Source organism: Aedes albopictus, chromosome 3, assembly GCF_035046485.1.
Source record: "Aedes albopictus strain Foshan chromosome 3, AalbF5, whole genome shotgun sequence".
NCBI lineage: Eukaryota > Metazoa > Arthropoda > Insecta > Diptera > Culicidae > Aedes > Aedes albopictus.
The window spans coordinates 342,230,846-342,256,445 of NC_085138.1; the positions used below are offsets into that span (position 1 = coordinate 342,230,846).

The window sequence follows — 25,600 nt, forward strand, 5'->3', positions numbered from 1 at the left end:
CCCGACTAACCAGCTGAAAAGCTTTTTCAAGTGCCGGCCACGCCCCCAACATCTCAGCATGATCCGCCAAGAGTTCGACGCACTTACCTTTGTCAACACTATGTATCAGTGGAGACCACGGTTTCAGGTCTTCATCAATAGATATCTGCGGTATATAATTCATGCATGGTGGCCACGCAATTGGATCTCCAACATGGAGCCCCATCGTCGATGTCATCAAAAGTCGATAGCGACAGAAACCTGGAAGCGGATGTGGATGTGGATCAGCCACACTCAACGTAGGGACGGAAACAAAATCTGCAAGCAAGCGTTAGATTGGAATCCAGAAGAACATCGCAGCAGAGGCTCATTGCGGTGCAGCCTCAACAAGGAAATCAAGGAAGTCGACAGAAATTATTTAACCTAGCCAAAAGTCAAGGCCATGGCTGGCAATCGACCAGGATGGAGATCTTTCAATTCGGCCCTCTGCACCACCATGGGTGCTCAGGACTGAAAGTTTTTTTTTTAAGAAAATAGTAAATACTCGATTTTGTCAGCTCCATTTTGTAATGAACTTTTGGCCCTTTTGGCTCTCATTATCTCCCAGTCAAACTTTGACCAATGGATCACTAAAATAACTAAAACGGCCGCTATGAAATGAACAGATAGCGCCACCGTAGCCTTGTGTGTTTGACGTAACTCGACTGCTGTCACTGTGTTACCGTCCATATACGGTGGCGCTGTTGTTTTTATGCGGTGATTGGCGGAAAAGTTGGCTTCAATAATCCATTCATCCATGTTCATCATCAAGTTTGAAAAAACTGTTTAAATTGGTGTGGAACAAAAAATGTGCTCCGGAATGGGGCTGACAATATCGGGTCACTAATGAGTAGACCCAAGAGAAAACTGGCTTGGTGGGCCTGTAAAAGCGTAGAAAGCAGCATTGTCATATCTAATAAACAAATCTGAGTGAGCTCAGTTTTGATGTAGACTTCAAAGCGAACAAATTGATATTTATTACTTATCTGACCGCGTGCATCTTAAACTCAACACTTCTTACCAGCATCAAGAGTGAGACATACTTGATAATATTAAAAACCTAAACCTAAACCTAGATATTCCTTATAGATCAAATATCAAAAATATTTTGTAAAACATAAAGGGTAAAATGATAGAAATTAACTCCCATTGGCCGTAAATTGCGATCTTCTCAGGACAGTTCGGATCAATGAACACACCATACCTTACTATCAATCATTCATTTCATCCTCATCGTCACCCATTTCATCTTCCTCGTCGTCTTCGTCGCTCTCGGAATTATCCTTTCCGCGAGCTTTCTTCTTTCGCTTACCTTTACGCGGCGAAGGACCTTCCCGATGATCCAATGAATCGACCGTCCTTATCATCCCACGCCAAAATTCCATCGGCTTAGCAAACTCCACCAAGCTACGGAACTTCCTTGCCATCGCCAGAGCTAATTCATGCAATCGCTCTTCGGCAATTTTATCCAAGGCAGGATCTACCCTAGCAATGTAACTACGCACTTGTTGCTCGAATCCGTGATACACGGCGATCATCTTCTCCACGATGGTTACCTGAAATTAAAATCGTACGGTCAACACCATAAGTTCCGTCTACTTTTTAGCAAAACCAACCATCTCTTGTTCACTCTGCTGGAGAGCCATTTTAACTCGCGATTTCTTCGTTGGTGATGGACCTTCTTCTATCGGTACGGGCGGGGCATCTTCGTCGTTGGCCGCGGAAGCAGCGGCCTTGGCCAGTCGCGCCTTGTCCCGATCCTTCACCAGCACCATCTTCGTGAAGACATACAGCAGATCGATCAACGTCCCTGCTCCGGCGTGACATTCGACATACTTTTGCTGACTCAGCTGCGCGTTGATCTTGTTGACGTTCTTCAGCAACTTCAGCAAACTCAGATCGTCGATGTTATCGACGAAGAAGTCGTAAATCAAATTACGTTTGCTGAAGGCCTCTGGTTCATTGCCGGCCAAATCGCACGGCTCGTTGTCTACTTCGGACGCCGGAAACATGTCACTCTCCGCGTGCTGCAGATAGTTGTTGAACACGTAGACACACTCCAGCAGGGACACCTTGAGCAGCTTTTCGTTCTTCGAGTGAACGTACAGCTGAATGACGTAGAGAGCCTGTGCCGCGATCTGGCAGTTTTCGTCGACAATTAGTTTGAGGATGTTGAGCAGCACACGGCCGCGCATTTTGACGTAGTCCTGAAGGATCAGTTCGTTCAGGTTGTTCAACGCCACGCTGCGAACTGTCATATAGCTGGAACTTAGCTGCAGTATGACGGTTTTGATCGAGGAATCTACCAGGGAGGTATGCCTAGAACAATGTGAGGGAAAACTTGTATCTAAGAAGGTGGATTCGTTTCGAAAGCCTTATCCAAATTGAGGGTTCGATTAGCTTTACCTTTTGCAAAGATCCGAAAACGAAGTTATCAGCGTACAGATGATACTCTCGTGGATGTTTTTGAATTTGAGGATCTTGTTGAAGTCGGCTATGATCGTGGATGCTAGCGATCCGTCCCTCAGACCGAACCTAGACAAGACGACTATCGTAACGCAGATTTTCCTGTTCTGATCCGTTTGAAGACTAACTGTGAGATTGAAGTTGCGTACGTTTTAGAACATCCCAAATTACCGTACAGCACGCTCTATACTTACTAAGCTTTTCATCTTCGGCCACCCGTTTCAGGTAGTGCAGCAGGATGGTCATGATGCGCTCGTTGGGTTTATCGTTCAAATCCGTACTGGTTTCGGCGTACACCAGCAAACTGATCAGATACCGCTCATTCGACATGTGGAAACTGGTGTAGTGCGAGTGGTAGTGCAACAGGTACTCCGCCGTGCTGTCCCGAATGCTACGGATCCAGGTCTCGTCCACCGTTCCGTCGGACTTTTCCTTGATGGCACAGCACAGGCTGTACACATCGCTGACCAGCGAGATGGTAGTGCTGCCCGTTCGGAGCAGATCGCTTAGGATCTTGAACAGGTGGTTCAGCCCGGCGTGGGTGAAGTCCTCCAGCCATGCTTTGATCACACACAGAATGTACTGCAGGCAGATTGGTGAGTTGTACTATGAAGAAATATGATTCATTTATTAGGAAGCCACCTAAGTTATAAGTCGCAAAAGTCTGTTGATCGAAAGATGGAAGTTACACTCCAACAAACAACGCCGAGAAACTCTTTTTGGTCGAATCCAATCGGAAATGTCTCTAAAATGCGGAAAATCGGCCAATAATTCTTAATTTTCCTCTGGTATCAGACAAAACTTCGTGAGAACCGTGAGAAACAGAGTACATCATCTAGATTCTAAAGGAATGATGTTCAACACGCTGAAAATAAAGATTTACTCTCGTTATACCTGTCTAAAAGTTTAAGCGAAGTTCAAGGGTCCAACAACGGCAGCTGGAATGTGCCCTGATAAATTAGTGGTAGTTGAGGAAGGTCTCTTTGCAAAGCGAGAGCACGACTTAAGCACACGGCCACACGTCGATAGGATGGAAGCAGACGCCAGAGATGATGAGCATCTTATAGTGGCAAACATGGCGTTTCCGGACATGTTCAGGACAGTGCTGTAGAAATGTCTGGACAATCACTACCTGCTTTCCAAACATATGATAAATTCAATGACTAGTATTGCTGCCAAAACCAGGCAAGCCGCCAGGACACCCAACATCGTACCGATCGATATGCCTGCTGGATACTCTTGGCAAACGTCTGAAGAATATCATCCTAAAAAGGATGGTGAAGTGCACAAAGAGCAAAAGCGGACTGTTTAATAGGCGGTTCGGGCTATGGAAAGGCGAATCGACATTGGGTGCCCAAGAAATAGAACAAGCTAAACAACAGTTTCTTAAACTAAAGTTTGCTTAAGAGTGGTTTGCTCCACTCTTAAGTGCCCCACACAATGCATCCGTTTGCGTGTGCGTGACAGTAGTTTGACACATTTCCCATGGGAAAACTGTCAAAAAAAACGCAAACCTCGACGGAACGGACGCTATGTGTTCCAGGCTTTAAACAGCTAAAATGTTTGTTAGGTGTGATCCAGACGATCATTGCGAATACGAAGAAGGCGTCAAAGCAAAAGAGAACCTGTAGTGCACCGTAGAAGCCATCTCAACTAACATTTTCAGCGCTATAAGCTTCAGTCATTTGCTTTATGTTGTGTAACCATGGAGTAAAAGCAGTCAACGCTGAATAAAAGGAAAGCTAGTCAAATATAAATCATAAGCTAATACACGACTGCAAAACAAGCACCATACAGCTACCAAACGCGGTTTTCAGAAATCCATTACTTGTCACTGGGGCTGCCTTTACTCCACCCTATTCCAACTCCGGGAGATTTCCCGGAAGATGTGAAAACTTGAACACATCGAATAGGAGTCCCCACTAACAAAACAGCTGCTACTATACAGTACAATTCATTATACTGACAAATCCCCAAACCAGCAGCGCTTTAAAGGCCGTTATGCGATTTCATTACAGCTAGAAGCTGTAATAAAGAAACTGTTGTTTTACCAACACGGCTTGTCGGATGTAAACATTATTGTCAAAACAAACTTTATGCGGAATATATAGCTACTACACAAATTCTTTACAGCTATCCATCTCTGTGCTGTGAAATTATTTGTGTTGCTTTTATTGCACTTTAATTCAATGCCGGAAGATTTTCCGGAAGATGTGCAAATCGAGTAGGAGTCCCAGCCACTACAACAGCTGCTTTTATACAGTACACAGTTAGAAAAAATCACCGACTTCGGTAATGTTTTACCGAAATCTCAACCGTTAAGTTTGTTTTACAGGAAAAATTCGGTAAAGGTAGCAGCTTCTACCGAAGTTCGTTAGAGTTTGACACATAAACGATAACATTTTACCAAATTTGTTATTTTTTTACAGAATTTCGTTAAAAATCCATTACCGAACGCTCAGCGGTTGAGATTTCGGTAAAAATTACCGAACGCGATTAGCTGTGTACGTTTTGTAATGTTGCCAAAACACAAAACAGCAGCGCTTCGTAGCCGTTTATATAACACTCTTTCAGCTAGAAGCTGTGAAGAAGAATCTGTTGGCGCAATCACACAGCTTGTTCAATGTAAACATTATTGCGTTTGACGTTTCACAAGCTTTTGCAGCAAGATGAAGTTGGGTAAGGTTTCTTGTGGCACAATTATGAAGCCTTGTCTGGAGTAAAACAAAATGGGCTATTTTCTATGTTATTTATATATAGCAGTGTGGCAGCGAGGACATCATCGGGACCAGTGGATACGGAGATCGGGAGTTCGATTCCAAATAGCGGCAAGTACTTTAATTATTCAATTTTAAGTGATAATTTCAGTTCCCCATGTATTGCGTCACGGTATCCATAACCTAATTATATTTAATCGTTTAATTTGGGGATGCCGTATAACTATTATTTAACAACTGCGGAAAGGCTGAAAAAGCGGCTTCTTAAGATGTTATTCCGTTAGTGGTTACATAGGAGCCGAGAAAAGAGCTATGACTTGGTGGCATAGAAGCTTCTCGCACAGCATATACATGCTGATTAAGTTCGCCAGATTCATTGCTATAGGGCTTGCATAGAAGCTTCCATCTATATGTACATCACAGTAACTCAGCATCAAGCCGTATTGAGGACGCTTTGTTGACGTTTACATTCACAATAAATGTTAGTTGGGATAGATGTGAAGACGCATTTAAGGACAAACGTCTTGAAATCCCGCTTCAACAGTGCATCAGAACTTCAGACGCACAAATCTCAAAAAGCAAGCTTCAAACTACAGTCACAGAGAACAGACATCCAAGTCCAGTTCAAAAATTGTGTAAGGAATTTAACGGCCATTTGGAATCGGCAACACAAGTGGCAATATCGAGGCGCTGCAATCGGTTGATTTCCCATACTAATTTAATTCACCACTTGAAATGTTCCAATTCACCACTGACTGTGGCAACATGATGTTTAGTGGCGTTAGTGTTTTCATTATGCATTGGTTTGCAACCTTACTCAAGTGAAGATTCAAATCTTTACACAACTTTCTGAATGAAATTTGTTCTAGCCTGGATGTGTATTATCTGTGCTACAGTGCATTTTATTATTCTGTTTTTGCTCACTTGTAATAAGCTTAAAATAAGATCAAGTGCGCTGGTTTTGTTTACGAAGAGATTTGTGCGCTTGAAATCGTGAGTAGGTTCCAAAGCCGGCCATTGTGGCGGCCATTTTGGGATTCTAACAAGTCTGTCCTTAACAGTGCTTGCTAAGAGGCTATTGCAACAGCAATGCACATGACCCTGGAAGAAGTAGAAATGATGACGACGGAGAGATCGAGCTTAAAGAGACATGTATGATTCCAGTCAAACTACAATTTGCTTATCACAAGACAGGGATGGTGATGGCCAGCAACTGCAAAGCAGTTCAGCAGTTCAAAATCAGAGTTGGGGAGGTGCAACAAGTAGCAAGTGGCATCTTCTGGCGGGAGCATCAGCCTCTATATTCAGGAATGGAGTTCCGGCCTAGGCTGCAACATTGAGGTTGAAGCGGAACAGAATGAAGCTAACAAGCACGTTCAAGCATCGTCCTAGCCGAGGATGTGGACTGTTCAGTTCATTTTAGAAGGTGAGACGTTTGGTTATAAGCTGCACTGCCGGTGGAAGCATAATTGGTCCATCCCAACTAACATTTTCAGCGCTATAAGCTTCAGTCATTTGCTTTCTGTTGTGTTACCATTGAATAAAAGCAGTCAACGCTGAATAAAAGGGAAGCTAGTCAAATATAAATCATCAGCTAATACACGACTGCAAAACAAGCACCATACAGCTACCAAACTCGGCATTCAGAAATCCATTGCTTGTCACTGGGGCTGCCTTTACTCCACTCTATCCCAACTCCGGGAGATTTCCCGGAAGATGTGAAAACTTGAACAAATCCAATAGGAGTCCCCACTAACAAAACAGCTGCTACTATACAATACAATTCGTTGTACTGACAAATCCCCAAACCAGCAGCGCTTTAAAGGCCATTATACGATTTCATTACAGCTTGAAGCTGTAATAAAGAAACTGTTGGTTTACCAACACGGCTTGTCGGATGTAAACATTATTGTCAAAACAAACTTTAAGCGGGATATATAGCTACTACTCAAATTCTTTACAGCTTCCATCTCTGTGCTGTGAAATTATTTGGGTTGCTTTTATTGCACTTTAATTCAATGCCGGAAGATTTTCCGGAAGATGTGCAAATCGAGTAAGAGTCCCAGCCACTACAACAGCTACAGTACGTTTTGTAATGTTGCCAAATCACAAAACAGCAGCGCTTCGTAGCCGTTTAAAGAACACTCTTTCAGCTAGAAGCTGTGAAGAAGAATCTGTTGGCGCAACCACACAGCTTGTTCAATGTAAACATTATTGCGTTTGACGTTTCACAAGCTTTTACAGCAAGATGAAGTTGGGTAAGGTTTCTTGTGGCACAATTATGAAGCCTTGTCTGGAGTAAAACAAAACGGGCTATTTTCTATGCTATTTATGTATAGCAGTGTGGCAGCGAGGACATTATCGGGACCAGTGGATACGGAGATCGGGAGTTCGATTCCAAGTAGCGGCAAGTACTTTAATTATTCAATTTCAAAAGTGATAATTCCAGTTCCACGTGTATAGCATTACGATATCCATAACCTAATTATAATTAATCGTTTAATTTGAGGATGCCGTATAACTATTATTTAACAACTATGAAAAGGCTGAAAAAGCGCCTTCCCAAGATGTTATTCAGTTAGTGGTTACATAGGAGCCGAGAAAAGAGCTATGACTTCGTGGCATAAACGCTGCTCGCACAGCATATACATGTGGATTAAGTTCGCCAGATTCATTGATGTAGATCTTGCATAGAAGCTTCCGTCCATATGTACAACACAGTAGTAACTCAGCATCAAGCCGTATTGAGGACGCTTTGTTGACGTTTACATTCACAATAAAACTTATTATAAATTTTATTATTATTTAATGTTAGTTGGGATGTGCATTTTTGGCAATATTGAGATTTTGCAGCCCATGACCATGAATCGTGGGGTACCGTGCGGTACCCATATTCTGAACGGTTAAGGGAATCTCACAACAAACACTAAAATAAATGGAAGTTCTTGTTGCTACAGACAATGCATCACATTACCATCAAGTGTGTTTGTTGTCTAGCTAAATGTATAAAATAAATTAAATCTCATAATAACTTCCAGTCTCTGATCTTGACATATTTTTGTATGTGGACGACGTGTTCCTAATTATGGACACCATAAGAAGCCGTGGTCCTAATTCTGAACACATAGTGTTACTTACTATGTACAAACACATTATCTACGTTTGCAGTTCAGTCAAAAACTATATGTTTTGTAACGATTGGATAATAGAGGGGCTTAATAAAATTAACACCTCAACTCTCGATTCAATATATGCTTCATAAAAGGAAAATCTATTTTGCGTTAGCCGACTGTGCAGAATATGGAGCTGTCTATAATATGGTGCTCGCACGGTACTATCATATGGGGAAATAAAAATAGGTAGTTTGTTCCGAAAATTGTCGAAAAAATGCATGGCCGATTTGTAACATTCTTAAAAGTGGACGCATAAGCGTCACGTTTCATTGGAAATCCTATGGAACTATAAAATCACTCTAAAACAAAGAAATACCGTCGTGCGGGGCTTATTTTTACACTTTTTCATGGTTTTTCGACTTTATGACATTATAACTCCCAGAACCGGATGGGGGCTACTTTGGACATTTTTATCTATAACAAAATTGCATTTCAAATTCCAGGTTTATTTAGAAAACTACTTTGTACCAATACTGTAGTATACTATATCAGACATGATTTCAATAAATTTATGCGTTTGAAGATGGTCCTGTGCTACCTTTGATATTATGAGCAGCGTGATATTGCTATATAAATAGCCTGAAAAAAGGGACCATCAATCCTTTATTTGGGTGAAATGGTCATTTATAATGCATAACGATACAAATATTCGATTGTATATGCTACATTCACAATACGCGCGACGTGAGACGAAACATAACACTTATAGTTCTTACAATCGTCAAGATATTAAAATTTACCTTTCGTCGACCGGTTTCGGGCGCGATGTCGCCCATCAACAGGACAATGATGGGCGACATCGCGCCCGAAACCGGTCGACGAAAGGTAAATTTTAATATCTTGACGATTGTAAGAACTATAAGTGTTATGTTTCGTCTCACGTCGCGCGTATTGTGAATGTCGTTACTGTTCTTACGTTGGCACAAATCACGAAAATTTGATAGTGTATATGCTACGTTGATATATTTTGAATGAATTGATCAACCCTTTGAAATTTATGAACTGTAGAAACAATGCTTACAGACCAAATGTTCTGATACGTTATGTATATTTTATTGATTTATTCGATGTTTTTCCGCGTCCTGACAAGCAATAAACGGTCTGTTTTAAAAATAATTTCAACCAAATGGAGGGGAAACTATTGCTTCATAATAGTCCCAAAGACATCAAACAGATTTGAACCATATTAAAAAAATCCATATTCAAAAGTGTCCAAAGTAGCCCCGCACGCCGGTAGTGCACAAATTAAAAATTGGTTGATGTTAGAACACGATTCAGCACTTATACTTCATAGTTGAGACAATTTACTTTTTTCGAACTTTGGACGCGATTTTGCACATGGGACATTTATGCGTCCACAGGCAGTGCATGACTCGATGCAGCATCCCCAAACACGCTCGTATTGAAGATCACTTGACTAAAAAGTTCATACAATCAACTGTTACGTTTGTAAATTGTTGTGAACATTTTGTCAGTTTATTTTATAAGTTATACTAAGCTGTCGTGAATCGCATATCTGTCCCATTTGCATAGGAAACCCAGCAAGGATGGGACTGATATGCGATTCACGACAGTAAGGTTTGTACATCTGTCCCTGAATTTTAAAGTGCATTTGTATCGCTCCAAACATTTCAGGAGTGATTCAGTACAAAACACGCAAGCCGTCCCCTAACACGGACATCAAATTGTAGACGGTCTTGTGTCGTTGCCCGAATCTAGATGACCCCTTAGGATTAGAAATTTCTAGACCAAACACAAGCTTGTATGTAAGCAAGTAACGCTGCAAACAAAAAGGCAATCCGCCAGAAGAAAAACGATCACAATATGATTGACTGATGGTCCAAGAACAATAATGAAACCTCGTCATCCTGGGATTGGACTTCGTTATCTATTTAGATAACAGGGCACAATTAATGTTGTGTGTTGCATGTTTGTGTTGTGCGCATTTGTAATGTTCCATTTTGTTGTTCGTATCTAGTTCACAACGTGAGGCGTTGTGTATTTATAAGGTTCCGTTGTATTTTTCCGTTACACAACGCTCAGAGAAAGACTTGTGCCATTCCCGAAAATATATACCTATGTATACAGAATGCTTACCACATCAGCCTGCAGAATCTCATTCATCGTTTTGATCACAACATCCGGATTCCTCGACTTCATCTTGTTAGCAATGATGGACAGAATGATCCACGCTTCGCTGCAGTTGACCGTAAAAATGTGCGACTCTATGATCATCAGATTCTTTTGCCTGAAATTCGAAAAAGAAAACATCCTCAATCGAGTGAACTTTCGTTCGGGATCATAGAAAGACAAAACCTACGTCAAAATCGACTTTTGGATCCACGAGTCCACCGCTGCTTTCAGCACGTTGATCTTGCCGAGCACCAAAATCGATCGGACAATCATCCACGGCGTAAAGATCCGACTGGACGAGGAATCCTCGAACCGGCAGATGTTGTCGAACACGTTGCATTTGAGGCTTTCCAGTGCCGATTCTTTCAGCTTCTGGTCGGGGTCGTCTAGGAACAGCAGCAAACAGCGAGACCATATCCGAATCAGTGGGAGGTGGCTAGGGTATCTGGAGAGGAGCTGATTGAGGACGTTCAGGGTAGTGCGTCGCATCAGCATGACGGGGTCCTTGGCCAGTTTGACGACGACGTACTCGAACACCGGATCGTCAATCCGGTTGCGGTTTAGCTCGACGATGCACTCCAAACAGGATAGTGCTATCCGGCGGATGGAGGAGGTGGGCGAGAGGGTGGCTTCGTAGATTACGTCCATCAGGGAACGGAGCATGGTTTCGATCTTTTCGATACCTTTGACGCTGGATACGAACTTTGCGGATTGCGATTCTGCGGGATTCGAATCATCTGGGGGTTTACAAGGGCTAGATTGATTTGAACTTAGATTGAAATTGAAAGCGTTTCGGGAAATGCCAAGTTCGAGTTCCGCCGTTCGATAGAGTTCCTCGACGTCGTTCATCTGCAGGTAGCTTTTCTCGTCTTCGTCGGCAGTGGCGCAGAAGAAAGTATCCTTTATTATTTGCTTCATCACTTTGTTGCCGTTTTGAAGTATTTTCAGCAGACATTGGAAGGCTTTCAGCTTTACGGTGGACGTCTTGTCGATCAGTTTGTTGTAGAGGATTTCGATCATTTGAACCTCTCGTGGAACGTCGGATATTTCCGCTTTGAACACTTCCCAATCTACGGTGCAATCCGTAACAGCCAACTTTCCTAAAAAGTCCACAATATTCACTCGAGTGGTTGCTTCAGTATGGCCTTCGATATCTTTGAGATAGGGAACGATGGACACGTTGCACTTGCTGTACATGGCCGTTTCATATTTCACGGCGATATCGCTCAGGTACGCGTAGTCTTCGGCTCGGGAGAACACCTGCGGATATGTATACATTTTTAAAGGTGTGTAAAGGAAATGCTTTGAAGAAGTGGTGCATGAAATACGTATTTGTTAAAGATTTTGTTTTAGCAGAAATTACCTTTGGAGGATTGGTAAGTACAGATTTGACAAACACAGTTAACACCTCGGGAGTATCCTTCGGGTACTGATCCAACATCTTCAGGAAAAAGTTGTACATTTGAAAACATGCAGGGTAGTTCTTGTACTCCAACTTGTAGAACATGGCCGTGCGATTCAGAACCAGCTGAATAGTTTTGGCACAATCGTTGTGGTCATCGTGCTCAGGCAGGCAGATTGCTTCCAACGTTTCGAAGACCTTTTCAGCGACGTTTTCCGCTACACTTCGATTCTTGGCATGTTTCATCGCGTAGTTGAGTGCCGTTTTTAATCCGTTGATCAACTGCGCCTTAATACTGTCGCAACTCTTCAAAGTCATGCACTTCAACAGCAGTTGAATCTCGTCCATTATTTGGACATACTCCATCAGCAACCTTGTAACGAAATCGAACCGCTCCACTTTCAGATAGTCCTCGAAGATCGGGTCCAACAGTAGATCGGCCAGTTTGAAGATGTCCAAGCACTTGAGCAGCACCGACTCATTAAAAACGGCCGTCTGTTTCTGTCCCGGTGTACCCAACAACACCAGATAGGCCTTCACGGCTGCCGTGGCCAGACGCCGATTGATGGCTTCGGTCGGGTCATACTCAGCCAGACAAACCAACCCGTAGATAAACGCTAGAAATTGTCCAACGTCCATCTTCTTGGACAGATACTGCCAGTTGTCGTACTGGTCAAACACGCCGGCCTTGAGACGCAGCTTCCTCGTTTCCATGCATATATCGCTGAGCAACTCCAACAGCGTGTTGGAATCTTCCACCGCTTTTCGAATCATGCCGCAATCCCGTAAATCTAGCACTCCACCCCGTTGATCCCCATCCTCGGCACTGGAATCACTTCCATCGTCCGAATCATCAGAAGCCGTGGTCGCTCGTCTCGACCTGGATCTCGACGAGCTGCTGGCGGGAGCTTGCTCCTCCCCAGCGCATATCGAATCGATTCGTTCAATTGTCAATTCCGGGTCGAAGTACCGCGGCAGTTGATTCAGTAGCATGTGCACGTGCGGGGGAGCCATTTCCACTACGATTCACTTCACTTTCGAATCAATAAAACATTTTAAAATCACTTAAAACATAAAACTTTTTCAACCGCCAAACACCATCAGAAACACAGGCGTCGCGAACTCGCGAATTTTATGCTCGGTTGTTTACGAATGGTACGCAGCCAGGAATGTTGCGTCGCAGCGGTCGCAGCATACAAATTTAGCACTGGTGGGAGGGCGTCTTCCACCGCGGTTTAGTACCAGGGCAAGCGCGTCGCGGCGCCCTGTGAAAAGTGGAATCAAAACAAACGCAAACACTGATGCGACGAGAAGTCAACGGTTGTTTTACGAGTGAAATCCTAGAGTAGAACTAGTAACTGTTTGTGCCGGAAAATGGATAATGCCGCGTTTGTGGAAAGCTGGAACAGCATCATACCGCACAAGATCAGGCCGGCCGAGCTGGAACATCCGACGGAATCGTTCATGTGCCGCTGTTTGGTCAGTTTCTTCCGGATGATGAAGTACGACGTTACGGAGTTTGATCACGTAAGTATTAGGCGCTCCCGCGCAGTAAATATACGTTTACGTACAGGGCTGTAAGCAGGGCTGCATTTATATGATTTTGGAAGTTTCCTTAAGGTGAAACGGGACGCCGTGTTATTTTTCCTATGTTGCCTCTCTTTCTAACAATTTGCCTCGCGATTTTGAAGATGGTAATCTCGAGTTCTATCGCACTGAAGATGCTGAAAAACAATCAGCATATGCACTGCAAGTGAGCATACACAGTGATAGGTTTTTGTTGCAAAATATTAAGTAGAATCTGAGATTACCATCTTACATATTTAAAAACTCATTCTCTTTCTTCCTTTCCTCCGCAGTAAGCCCATTAGGGATGACTTCGAGAAGGGGGACGGGACATGAGTACACTAAAGGTCTTTTTTAAGACGGTTTCTCGAATAATTATTAACACGGGTTTTTTAACTTTCTCGCGATGTGTACTAGGGAGATGTTCTAGGACATCCGAGAGCTTAGGCTACCCACGGACTTTCGCGCCTCAAGATCTACAAGCGTAATCAATGGATTGTTGTTACTTCACTGATACGGCACAAAATCCAACAGGTCCTTAGAGCATAGTTCTGTATAGACGTAGTTTTCAAAGATATTTTAGGACCTCCAAGAACTCCCGCGAGTACAGGCCTGAAAATCTACGAGCGTAATCAATTATTTGAAGCTACATTACTGATTCGGTGTAACATCCTACAAATCCATGGAGTATAATTCTGAAGAGAAATTATTTTCAAGGATGTTCTAAGGCATCCAAGAGCTTCTACGAGTAAAGGCCTTCAAATCTATAAGCGAAATCAATGGGTTATTGCTACATTACTGATGCCGATGTTACACGGCATAAACCATTTTTCTCTAAGGACTAATTTCCAAAGATGTCCTAGCTCCAAGAACTACCACGAGTAAAGACCTGAAGATCTACAAGTGTTACCAATGGGTTGTTATTACATTGCTGACGCAGTGTAATGTCTAGGTCCACTCTTGGACCTAGAAGATCTTCGGAAATTATTTCTCACCAGAACTTAACAGCTCTATGGATCCGTAGGATGTTACAACGCTTTAGTAATGTAGCGGCCTTAAGGAAGTTCTTTGCATTCCTACATGTTTGAATATTATTTCTTTACAGAACTATGCTCCATGACCCTGTAAGACGTTACACTGCATTAGTAATGTAACAACAATTCATTGATTTCGCTTGACTCTCTTGACGCTCTTCAGGCCTTGACTCACGGAAGTTCTTGGATGACCTTAAACCTCTTTGGAAATTAGTTCTTTGCAAAACAACACTTAATGAACATGTAGACCTATTATGCACCGTATTAATAATGAGCGATTCCAAGCAACAGCATCAAAATTAAGGAAAATTTTTAATTCATGATTTTCTATTGAACTGAAACTTTGCACAGTTTTTCAGTTCCATCTAAATCGCCATTTTTCGATATCAAATTTTTATTTAGAGCCACGACTAACTTTTCAAAAGGGTGTATGTGAAAATGGTTCAAAAATATTCAAAAATATGCACAGCAAAAACGGATTGTTCGATTGTTATGAATTTTTCAGCAAAGTTAGATACCGTCAAACGGGGTGACTTGCAACACTTTTCAGCTTCAACTAACAAAATATGTTGGTTAAACTCAATTTTAAAGTTCAAACTATTTGTAATAGTTTTAATAGTCGGCCCCTCTATAAAATAGAGTGATCAAGTTATAGAATAATTTATTTTTCCATGTTGAAAAAGCCAAATAAGGTCGTTTTTGATACAAGACGTCGTGCGGGGTGACTTGCAACACCAAATGTAAATCCCTTTTCAAACACGTAGATATTAATTTTTAGTTTCAAGAATATTTGATAAGTATTCTTGCTACTACTGTAATATCGTTTGGGCTGACATACTTATTTTTGTATTTGTTTTTACATAGGAAATTGAATTGTGAATTTTTATATGGAAATATTGGGCTCAAAAACACCAAGTTACTGATTGTTAATTTAACATAAGTTTTAATGTATTTTTCAGTTCATATGATGATCCTTCAGACTTTTGCTGGTGAATTATTAGTTAAACAACAATATTTCGTTTTTCTGGACTTTGAATTGTTAAGAAAATGAGTGTTGCAAGTCACCCCGTCTAGGTACAATATTTCAAAACATATGAATATAACAAAGATATTGTGATATTTTTATAAAGTAAAATGGAAATTCATATAGCACATTATGTATAGAATCCGCATATAGAACATTACTTTTGGGAAATTTTGTTTTCATTATTTTACAGGCAACGATTCGAGGTTCACATTTTTGTTACTTTTTCAGATTAATGTTAAATCTATGAATATTTTGTTGAAACTATTTTCATAAAAGCAAAAATCGTGGCTACTACTCATATAGTATGTGCACTTCATAGTTCAACTGAGTTTTGGTATGTAAACGTCCGATATTTATGTTTTGTTGATTAACATAGACAGAAGACATCAAGTGTTGCAAGTCACCCCGCCGTTGCAAGTCACCCCGTTTGACGGTAGCTAAATGGTGATTTCTAAGAAAATATACACTGTGAAAAAAAATCTATTTTATCATTGAAAAACATCATTTTTGTCACAAAAACTCAAATATCTCAAAACCCTATCTTTTTACCAACTTGAATTTTTTAGGGAAAACGGTCCATTGTATTAGCAATCTACCATAAAAATTTGGTGATGGTAAACTAATAAACAAAAAAGTTATAACATTTCAAAAATTTCACAATTTTTACATTTAGTAAAAAAAAATTTTCTGTGTAAATTATTTCGGCCGGGAATCGCGATTTGATGTTGATTTTATTGTTCAGCAAAGTTAGATAACTAAATGGCGATTCCTAAGAAAATATACACTGTGAAAAAAATCTTTTTTAACATTAAAAAATATCATTTTTGTCACAAAAACTCAAATATCTCAAAACCCTATCTTTTTACCAACGTAATTTTTTAGAGAAAACGGTCCATTGTATTAGAAATCTACCATGAAAATAAACAAAAAAGTTATGACAATTCAAACATTTCACAATTTTCACATTTAGTAATAATTTTTTTTAGTGTAAATTATTTCGGCCGGAAATTGAAGTTTGATGCTGATTTTATTGTTAATGGCCTTGCGTGAGTAAAACAAGTTGTTTTTATTATATATTATATATACATATAATATAATATACTATGTACCGTAATGTTCCGATTTTATCACGCCCTCCGCGCATTAGTCGTTTATTCATTAATTTGCTGTTACATTTGAGGACAAGTGTTTTCCCTCTTCTTCAAGATGAATGTTGAAAGCGTGTTTTGCAACGTTAAAAATATTGAAATGGGTATAGATGTTGAAGAATATTACAGGGCATTTTTGAAAAGGGGCGTAATTAAATTGTTAAACAGATGTCGCTGATGGCAATTTCTCAGTTGTTGTCGTTTTCGAACTTCCTGCGCCCTGCTTTACCGATGATATACAGATGGCTCGTTTGTCAAATTCTAGACGGCAGGACGTGCAAATGCGTAATTTTGTACACAATGTGGACATTTGGGCATAACCAGTCTCTTTCAGTTTATCTATGGTGCTTTCGGTGAGATTTCGTAACTCTTTTGAACATTTTTTTTCATCAAACGGTCTACAAGAGAGCGTTGAGTTGAAGACCTTTGAGAAACCGACTGTTCATCTTGTTCGTTAGATTATAATAAACAAAATCACTTATTAATTTTAACTTACTTGTTTGGTGTTGGTGGCTGAAGAAAAAAAATACTATACAATTTTTAATATTCATAGCGGTAGTATTTTTTTGTTTTTTTCGTGAGCATTGTCAGGTATGTATACAGACAAACAAACGTAACACTGGCGAAATTTTCATTGACCACGCCTTCAACGATCATTTTGAATCTTGGTTGTGGCTTTCATAACAAGAAAAGCGCCCATCGTTTTTCTTTGCGTTTGACGTTTCACACTAGCGCCTTCTGATGACGATATTGCACAACGCAGTGTTTCGTGAAACATTTCCACCAGGTGGTGATAGTGTGAACTGGGCGATGAATTTTCACTAAAATTGTTCTAGGCGTTTCGTCTGTTTGTCTGTGGTATGTACCTCTTATGCATTTGTTGTTGTTGAAGTTACTCGCATTCTTCCGATCATAAAGTCTGTTCTCTACACACTTAATTTTGATTACCGAGTTCGGTAATTTTTTGACAAGATTAAAACTGCTGAGCACCGAACTCGTTCAGCAAAAATGCATTGTTTACCTTTTCCATACGATTTTGACAGTTGTTTTACTGAGCCTCAGTAAAATCGATTACCGAAACTACCGAGATCGTACTGCTGTTATAATCTCGTCAAAAAAGTACCGAACAGGCAATTCAGAAATAAGTGTGTAAGAGGGATTTTTTTTGCGGATAAACTAGACGTATACGTGTATAAAAAAACTTTTATTATACAGCTTTTGTCTTAAAAATAAATTCAATTCCATTTTTCTTATAATCAACAGCTTTTCAACACTATCAAGGGATTTTTTCACCAGTCACGTACAATAAAAAGTATGACAATCTCAATATTTTTGATCACAACACTGGATCGCGTCTAAGTTTCAAATAGATACTATAGTAATTACGAATAATCAAACTAAAGTATCATGAAAACAACTTGTTTAATTCAGGCGGTAGCCTTTACAATAAAATCAGCATCAAAATATAATTCTCGAAATAATTTACACAGAAAAAAATTTTTTTTTGTTACTAAATGTAAAAATTGTGAAATGTTTGAAATGTCATAACTTTTTTGTTTATCAGTTTACCATCACCAAAATTTTATGGTAGATAGCTGATATAATGGGCCATTTCCCCTAAAAAATTGAAGTTGGTAAAAAGATAGGGTTTTGAGATATTTGAGTTTTTGTGACAAATATCATATTTTTTCAAAGTAGAAAAAGAAATTTTTTACAGTGTATATTTTCTAAGGAATCATCATTTAGTTATCTAACTTTGCTGAAAAATTTATAACAATCGAACAATCCGTTTTTGCTGTACAGCTTTTAGAATATTTTAGAACTATTTTCGCATACACCCTTTTGAAAAGTTAGTCGTGAGTGAATATGAAGGTTTAATATCAAAAAATGGCGATTTATATGAAATTGAAAAACTGTGCAAAGTTTCAGATATTTTTGAAATGGTCGCTCAGGATCGACTGACATGACTCCGTGGAATTCCTCTAATGGGTAACTCTCGCTGAGACCGTCCCACTATTTACACTGTCTTTAGAAATGTTTAAGGTGATGATTTTCTGAAAGTCCTCCCCAAAAAAGTAAGAGAAAATGCATTTGGTTAACCAATTTGATGGACCCCCCGTTAGTTAGAGCCACAACCATTTTAACGGACCCCTCGATTTTGATCAATTGTGCAGATTAAGAGGAAAAAGATACATCTCTAAATTTTTGATATGTTGTGTAAAAATGTCCCCGCTTTCGATTGACGCAAAAATTTTGAAAATCGGCGGTTGCCAACATGGTGAAAAAAAAGTTTTGGTATAAAAATCCAAGATGGCGGCCAAAATCAATATGGCCGACCCATTTTGTTATAACTGTAAATAGTAGCCCTATATGTATTTTCTCTTTTCAACATTTTGTTATTAATTGATTTTTGGATAAACTTCTGAGTTATAACAGTTTAAATGAGCCAACAATTGATCAAAATCGAGGGGTCCGCAAAAATGGGTGTGGCTCTAACTAACGGGGGGTCCATCAAATTGGTTAACCAAATGCATTTTTCTTACTTTTTTGGGGGGACTTTCAGAAAATCGCCACCTTAAACATTTTTGAAGACATGGTGTAAATAGTGAGACGGTCTCAGCGAGAGTTACCCAATGTAACAACAATCCATCGTAGGTATTAAAGCCTTTACTCACGGAAGTTCTTGGGTGTCCTTAAACAACCTTTTCTACACTACCCCCTCCCTTTCCGCTTTAACTATCTAATGGCCGATTTCTTCACCTCGGCTTAACCGGTAAGCCAGGCTTACCCATACAGTTAAACCTGGCTTAACGCTTAAGCCAGGGTGAAGAAATCGCCCCTAAAACAATCCTCGGATATCTGAAACATTTTCAACACTTTCAGATTTCTCTCAGATTTTTTCCACGGGTTCCTGAATTAGCACAGTATTTTTCTACACGGTTTCGTGAATTAACACGATTTTTTTACACGGTACGTATCCCCCGTGTAAAAAAAAGACCTCAGTGTACTCTCTAATAAGCGTTTCACCAGTTCTCCACAGAATCCTGACAGGATTCTCCACAGAATCCTGACAGGATTCTCTACAGAATCCTGACAGGATTCTCCACAGAATCCTGAGAGGATTCTCCACAGAATCCTGAAAGGATTCTCCACAGAATCCTGACAGGATTTTCCGCAGAATCCTGAGAGGCTTCTCCGCAGAATCCTGAAAGGATTCTCCGCAAAATCCTGAGAGGATTCTCCACAGAATCCTGAGAGGATTCTCCACAGAATCCTGACAGGATTCTCCACAGAATCCTGACAGGATTCTCCACAGAATCCTGACAGGATTCTCCACAGAATCCTGACAGGATTCTCCACAGAATCCTGACAGGATTCTCCACAGAATCCTGACAGGATTCTCCACAGAATCCTGACAGGATTCTCCACAGAATCCTGACAGGATTCTCCACAGAATCCTGACAGGATTCTCCACAGAATCCTGACAGGATTCTCCACAGAATCCTGACAGGATTCTCCACAGAATCCTGACAGGATTCTCCACAGAATCCTGACAGGATTCTCCACAGAATCCTGACAGGATTCTCCACAGAATCCTGACAGGATTCTCCACAGAATCCTGACAGGATTCTCCACAGAATCCTGACAGGATTCTCCACAGAATCCTGACAGGATTCTCCACAGAATCCTGACAGGATTCTCCACAGAATCCTGACAGGATTCTCCACAGAATCCTGACAGGATTCTCCACAGAATCCTGACAGGATTCTCCGCAGAATCCTGAGAGGCTTCTCCGCAGAATCCTGAGAGGATTCTCCGCAGAATCCTGAAAGGATTCTCCACAGAATCCTGAGAGGATTCTTCGCAGAATCCTGAGAGGATTCTTCGCAGAATCCTGAGAGGATTCTCCGCAGAATCCTGAGGGGATTCTTCGCAAAATCCTGAGAGGATTCTCCGCAGAATCCGGAGAGGATTCTGCGCAGAATCCGGACAGGATTCTCCATAGAATCCTGAGAGGATTCTCCACAGAATCCTGAGAGGATTCTTCGCAGAATCCTGAGAGGATTCTTCGCAGAATCCTGAGAGGATTCTCCGCAGAATCCTGAGGGGATTCTTCGCAGAATCCTGAGAGGATTCTCCACAGAATCCTGACAGGATTCTCCACAGAATCCTGAGAGGGTTCTCCACAGAATCCTGAGAGGATTCTCCACAGAATCCTGAGAGGATTCTCCACAGAATCCTGAGAGGATTCTCCACAGAATCCTGAGAGGATTTTCCACAGAATCCTGATAGGATTCTCCACAGAATCCTGATAGGATTCTCCACAGAATCCTCTCCCCTCCTGGAGGCTCGGGTCTTAGCTAGTACTTAGACTACCCGTTGAACTCAAGCTCCTGGATAGGGAGGGGAGGGGGGTCAACTTAACTAGCTGTTGTTCGGCTCGCCATTTTCTATGTAGTTCAAGTACGATTCGAGAACCTATGGAAGTAACGGAATCCCACCTGTTCGCCCCCGTACACATCCTTTCAACAATGTTGTCAAGCATGATATCTCTACCGCATATCTCCTGCATATTCGACCTTTGCTTCACGAAACGTGAGCCACAGAGTGATCTCTGTGATTAGAGTGTCACGCCTGTTTGTCTGTGCCTACAGTATACTTCACTATCACTTTGGATACTGATATTGTTGTTTATTTTTTTTTATTTCCAGATGTACAGCGAACCAAAAGATTCCACCATGCGGAAAAGGGTACAACTGGTTGCCAACACCAATCATTTTTACCAACTGTGTTTGGGATCCAAACAGAGAAACTTCCTGTATGTCGATCTAATAAAACCTTGTAAGATACCTCCTTACTTCAGTGTTGCTTCTGCTGAACTTTTAACGATATGCCTGTTCTTTCAGCACCCAAGAAAACTATCCACGTGCTGAACATCCTGCTCAACTATCTGTTCTACATTAACATGGTCCGGGACGAAACGGTCGAAAAAGCCACACAGTGCACTGCCAGGTATCACGAACTGGAAGCCAGCATCAATCAACAGAAACGGGAGATGGAAAACCACAAGATCAAAATCAATAATGTAAGTGTTTTATGGTTTTGTTTTTCATATTCAATTTGAGACACCCTGTATATCCTGCAGATCGAGCAAAACATCAGCAAAATGCGACACCAGCTGCCACAGCTGGAAGGAGAAAATGAAAAGCTCAAGGAGATGAAACAGCAACTGCTGGAGAAGATCGCAGCCACGAAAGCCGCGGACGAAGAGCTGGCCGAAAAGATCACCAAACTCAAAATGGATTATGCCATGCTGCAGGATCGCCGAGTAGATGACGAGGAGGCCGCTGCTTTGATACGGTAATGTACCCTAAATTTCTTATCAATAATAAAGCAGACAAGACATCAACGCAAATAACAGTCCTTGAAAAATGTAATTCTGCGTCGAAACGTCGGATAGGATACTTATAAATTGCACTTCACCGACAGTTACTTGGATCCCAACAAAATCTAAGATGATTTGATTCTATTACAGCAAAAACGAAGAACTGGAAGCGGAAATTGAAGAGTACGAAAAGCAGGAAAAGACTCTGCAAACAACCAATTCAGAATATGCCACACTCATTAGCCAGATAAAACCATGCATGTTTGCTGCGGAAGAAATACTACAGAACCCGCCAGATGATTCACTGATGTGAGTTTTGAGACCGCAAATGATATAACCTTTAAATTAATCCTCCAACTAATTTCAGGAAGCTCAAAAACCAAGTAGACACCCTTCGATTGAACTACAGCAAACTGGAAGCAGAGTGCGCTAGGAAGACAACTACCCTACAGGCGTTGCAAAAGAACTGTGAAGCAATTCGGGAGTATGTCATCGAAATGGAGAAACAGCTCTCGATGGGGCACAAAACCAAACGAAAAACCGAACGTCAAACCATTAGGTGAGTTTGGTCCATGTTGGTCAAAATGAAACTTCAAAATTTAATAATTGGAATTCATTCTGTTTGTAGCGACCTTGGCAAGCAGCAACTACAGCTGGACGAACTGCACGAACAGAACGACGTCTATCTGGAGCAGATCAAGGCTCTCAAGGAGGAAATGCTGCTGATAATGCAAATGAGCGAACAGGCGAAGGCTTTTCTGATGCGGGATCCAGTGAACCGGCCGGTTTCGACCAAGTAGTGGTCGAAGGTCGCCTTCCTAAGGTGGAAGGAGATTCTGCGGCACGTGAATACATTTTTGCATGAACATCGAGCTGACCAGTATTTGATACTAAATAAAAACAAAAATTCACAGTAATCCTTATAAAAATATTTTCCATTTTGAGTTTGTATCATCCAGCATAAGGTCAAACACCATATCGTAAAAAATGTCCATTTTGAGTAAAAATACGCAAAGGTTAACAATACATTCTTTCACAGCCTTGTACGCAAAATCGATCTCTTCCACCTTTCCTGCATTATGGACGATGTGAGTTCTTGGAATTACATTGGAGACTTGGCCCCATGACCCCCTTGTGCATCAATAAAATAAAATAAAACTGTTCTAGTAAAACACGATTTGCCACATGCAGCGAGGACACAACTCCGGATAATCTAAGTCTAGAGAATGTGTAAAGACGAGTTTGACAGGAATGCCGTTTCATCGGTTGTTACCCACAGTCTTGGAGATACAGAGGAGGTGGAGCGTGGACTCGAAGAGTGGCTAGTTCAGACTCCAAGCATGAGGTGGTCCCAGGCTTCGGAGTCGCCTACGTAGGTAATACATGCCCTGCGGTCGAACTCCTTATAGCGTATAAGTGATCGCGGGAAGAACATCCTGGTAGCGTTGCTGTCGTGTCTTTGGTCTACTGGGTTGGATTCGAGGCCGCGGTTGGAAAGGGGTCTCCGGCAAGGTCGAGGCAGGTGGAGACCCGATTGTCATCAACTAAACGTAAACGAAAAGAGACTGGACTGCTGACGTCTCTTCATTTGGATCAAAAACGGCCAATACGTCGCCGGAGAAGTGCAAATTTTTCGCTTCGCTCGCAAAGGAGTTCAGAGATCCGTACACGTTCCAATCTCTGTACGTAAGTCTCGTTCGGCCTCTTCTAGAAACCGCGTCGACAGTATGGGATCCCTATCACGGCATTGTGGCCTCTCGAATCAAGTCTGTTCAGAAGAGATTCGTCAGATTTGCACTGCGTAACTTGTCGTGGAATGATCCACAGATTCTGCCACCCAAATGAGAGTCGATGTCAACTAATTGGATTGGATACGTCGATGCGAAGAAGAAAACGAGCTAAGGTTATCTTTATAGCTAAACTAATTGCTGCTGAAATTCATGCGCCAAACTGGCTGGTGCTGGTTAACGGTAATATTCCTGGCTAAGCTACTCGCCAACCCTAATTCCTTATAGATTGTCTTTCACGATATGCTTCTCGCTCCAGAACCAATTCGAGCAATGATGGAATGTATTAACTATGTGGTGCACTTGCAGGCTGCAAATATCAGATCATCATAGATGCAGTCATTGTGAGTCAAGCCACCGAAAAGCAGAGGAATCTGAGCATGGCGTACATCGACTACAAGAAGGCGTACGGCTCAGTACCGCACTCGTACCTTCTTACCCTACGTCTCCACTAGACAGAAATGTCTTGCCATTTTGATGCCAGAAAGAGAAAACGTAACAGAAATGATCAACACCGCTGCTTTCCGTGCAAACAGCGAGAGAACATTTCTGTCATGACACATCTGTCCAGCAAAATGGCAAGACATTTCTATCTAGTGGAGACGTCGGGTTAAGGTACTGCAGTTGCACAAGGTAGACGGGAACGTTATCAGCTGATGCAACACGCTATGGATATGTGGAGCAAGTCCCTACAAATTTGTGCTCATTCTGCGAATGGAGTGACGTGAGAAAAGTCGGAGTCGTATATCGAGATGAGGAATCCACTCTCGAATGAAGTGACTCGCCGTGTAAATCAAATGGAGAGTCACCTCATTCGAGTCGAGATTTCTCACCTCGATATACGACTCCGACTTTTCTCACGTCACTCCATTCGCAGAATGAGCACAATTACCGACGGAACAGCTGTGTGGTGGTCCAGAACTCTCAGCTTCAGGAGGCGGATATTTCAAGGCGACACGTTTAGTCCGCTATGGTTCTACCTTGCGATGAACCCCCTCAGAAGAGCACTCAACCATTGCAACTGGCTACCAACTGAAAAGTGAAGTGGGGGAAGGAGTACAAGAATAACCCACACCTTTATGGACGATCTGAAGCTGTTTGCGGAATCAATACAGAGGCTGCATCAACTGTTGCAGCTGGTGACGGTGTTCAGCAACGACATCTGGATGGAGTTTGGAATTGACAAATGTCGATCAGTCCATCTTCGCCGGGGTCAAGTATGTAGTGGACGCCAGCTGCTTCCGCGTCAACACACAGAAGAATATTCGGAATATGGTTGAAGGCGAAGCGTACAAATACCTCGACTTCCTGCAACTGAGAGGTATTCGCCACACAGCGATCAAGAAGGAACTGCAGGACAAGTTCTTGCATCGTGTCAACTGTGTTCTGAGGAGCTTTCTGTCAGCCGGCAACAAAGTGAAGGCGATCAACACGTTTGCTGTGCCCCTGTTGACCTACAGCTTTGGGGTGGTAAAGTGGACCAAGACTGACCTTGATACGTTAGAACGAGCAGTACGTGTGGAGTTCACCAAGCACCACATGCGCCATACAAAGTCGTCCATCGAGGGAGTCACCCTGCCACGCGCAGTAGGAGGAAGAGGCGTCACCAATATTCAGGCACTATGTGTCTCCCAGATCCCCCTGGCCAAGTTCGCAGGGGTTGACGGTATTAAAGTGAAGGAGTTTCATTTTGATTATTATAATGTAGTGTTCTTTAGTGAAACATATCACCTTTTTAACACT

General features: G+C 41.6%; 2 protein-coding genes across 2 annotated transcripts; one reads left to right on the forward strand and one right to left on the reverse strand.

Annotated features, from left to right (window-relative positions):
* Positions 1–1,223: 1,223 nt before the first annotated feature.
* On the reverse strand, positions 1,224–13,065 carry LOC109412035 (condensin-2 complex subunit D3). The gene is made up of 7 exons (XM_029865155.2): positions 11,871–13,065; positions 10,695–11,767; positions 10,472–10,622; positions 2,679–3,090; positions 2,425–2,611; positions 1,635–2,337; positions 1,224–1,574 (listed from the first exon to the last, which is right to left on the reverse strand). Exons 1-7 carry the CDS (start codon positions 12,921–12,923, stop codon positions 1,230–1,232), a joined length of 3,924 nt encoding a protein of 1,307 aa, XP_029721015.2. The 5' UTR covers positions 12,924–13,065; the 3' UTR covers positions 1,224–1,229.
* Positions 13,066–13,153: 88 nt separating this feature from the next.
* LOC109412037 (uncharacterized) lies at positions 13,154–22,964 on the forward strand. Its single transcript, XM_062843120.1, has 7 exons — positions 13,154–13,436; positions 21,397–21,526; positions 21,592–21,770; positions 21,831–22,045; positions 22,221–22,379; positions 22,438–22,629; positions 22,699–22,964. The coding sequence occupies exons 1-7, from the start codon at positions 13,284–13,286 to the stop codon at positions 22,868–22,870; spliced, it is 1,200 nt and encodes a 399-aa protein (XP_062699104.1). The 5' UTR covers positions 13,154–13,283; the 3' UTR covers positions 22,871–22,964.
* The last annotated feature ends 2,636 nt before the right edge of the window (positions 22,965–25,600 follow it).

What these genes read in the sequence shown, in the direction of transcription:
- LOC109412035 (XM_029865155.2), bottom strand. Translation starts at nt 12,923, where the DNA reads ATGGCTCCCCCGCACGTGCACATGCTACTGAATCAACTGCCGCGGTAC. An exon ending in ATCCAAAAGTCGATTTTGAC is followed by an intron (nt 10,623 to 10,694) that starts GTAGGTTTTGTC and finishes TTCGAATTTCAG; the next exon opens with GCAAAAGAATCTGATGATCA. An exon ending in GGCCGAAGATGAAAAGCTTA is followed by an intron (nt 2,612 to 2,678) that starts GTAAGTATAGAG and finishes TCAATCTCACAG; the next exon opens with TTAGTCTTCAAACGGATCAG.
- LOC109412037 (XM_062843120.1), top strand. Translation starts at nt 13,284, where the DNA reads ATGGATAATGCCGCGTTTGTGGAAAGCTGGAACAGCATCATACCGCAC. An exon ending in TGTCGATCTAATAAAACCTT is followed by an intron (nt 21,527 to 21,591) that starts GTAAGATACCTC and finishes CTGTTCTTTCAG; the next exon opens with CACCCAAGAAAACTATCCAC. An exon ending in ACCGAACGTCAAACCATTAG is followed by an intron (nt 22,630 to 22,698) that starts GTGAGTTTGGTC and finishes TTCTGTTTGTAG; the next exon opens with CGACCTTGGCAAGCAGCAAC.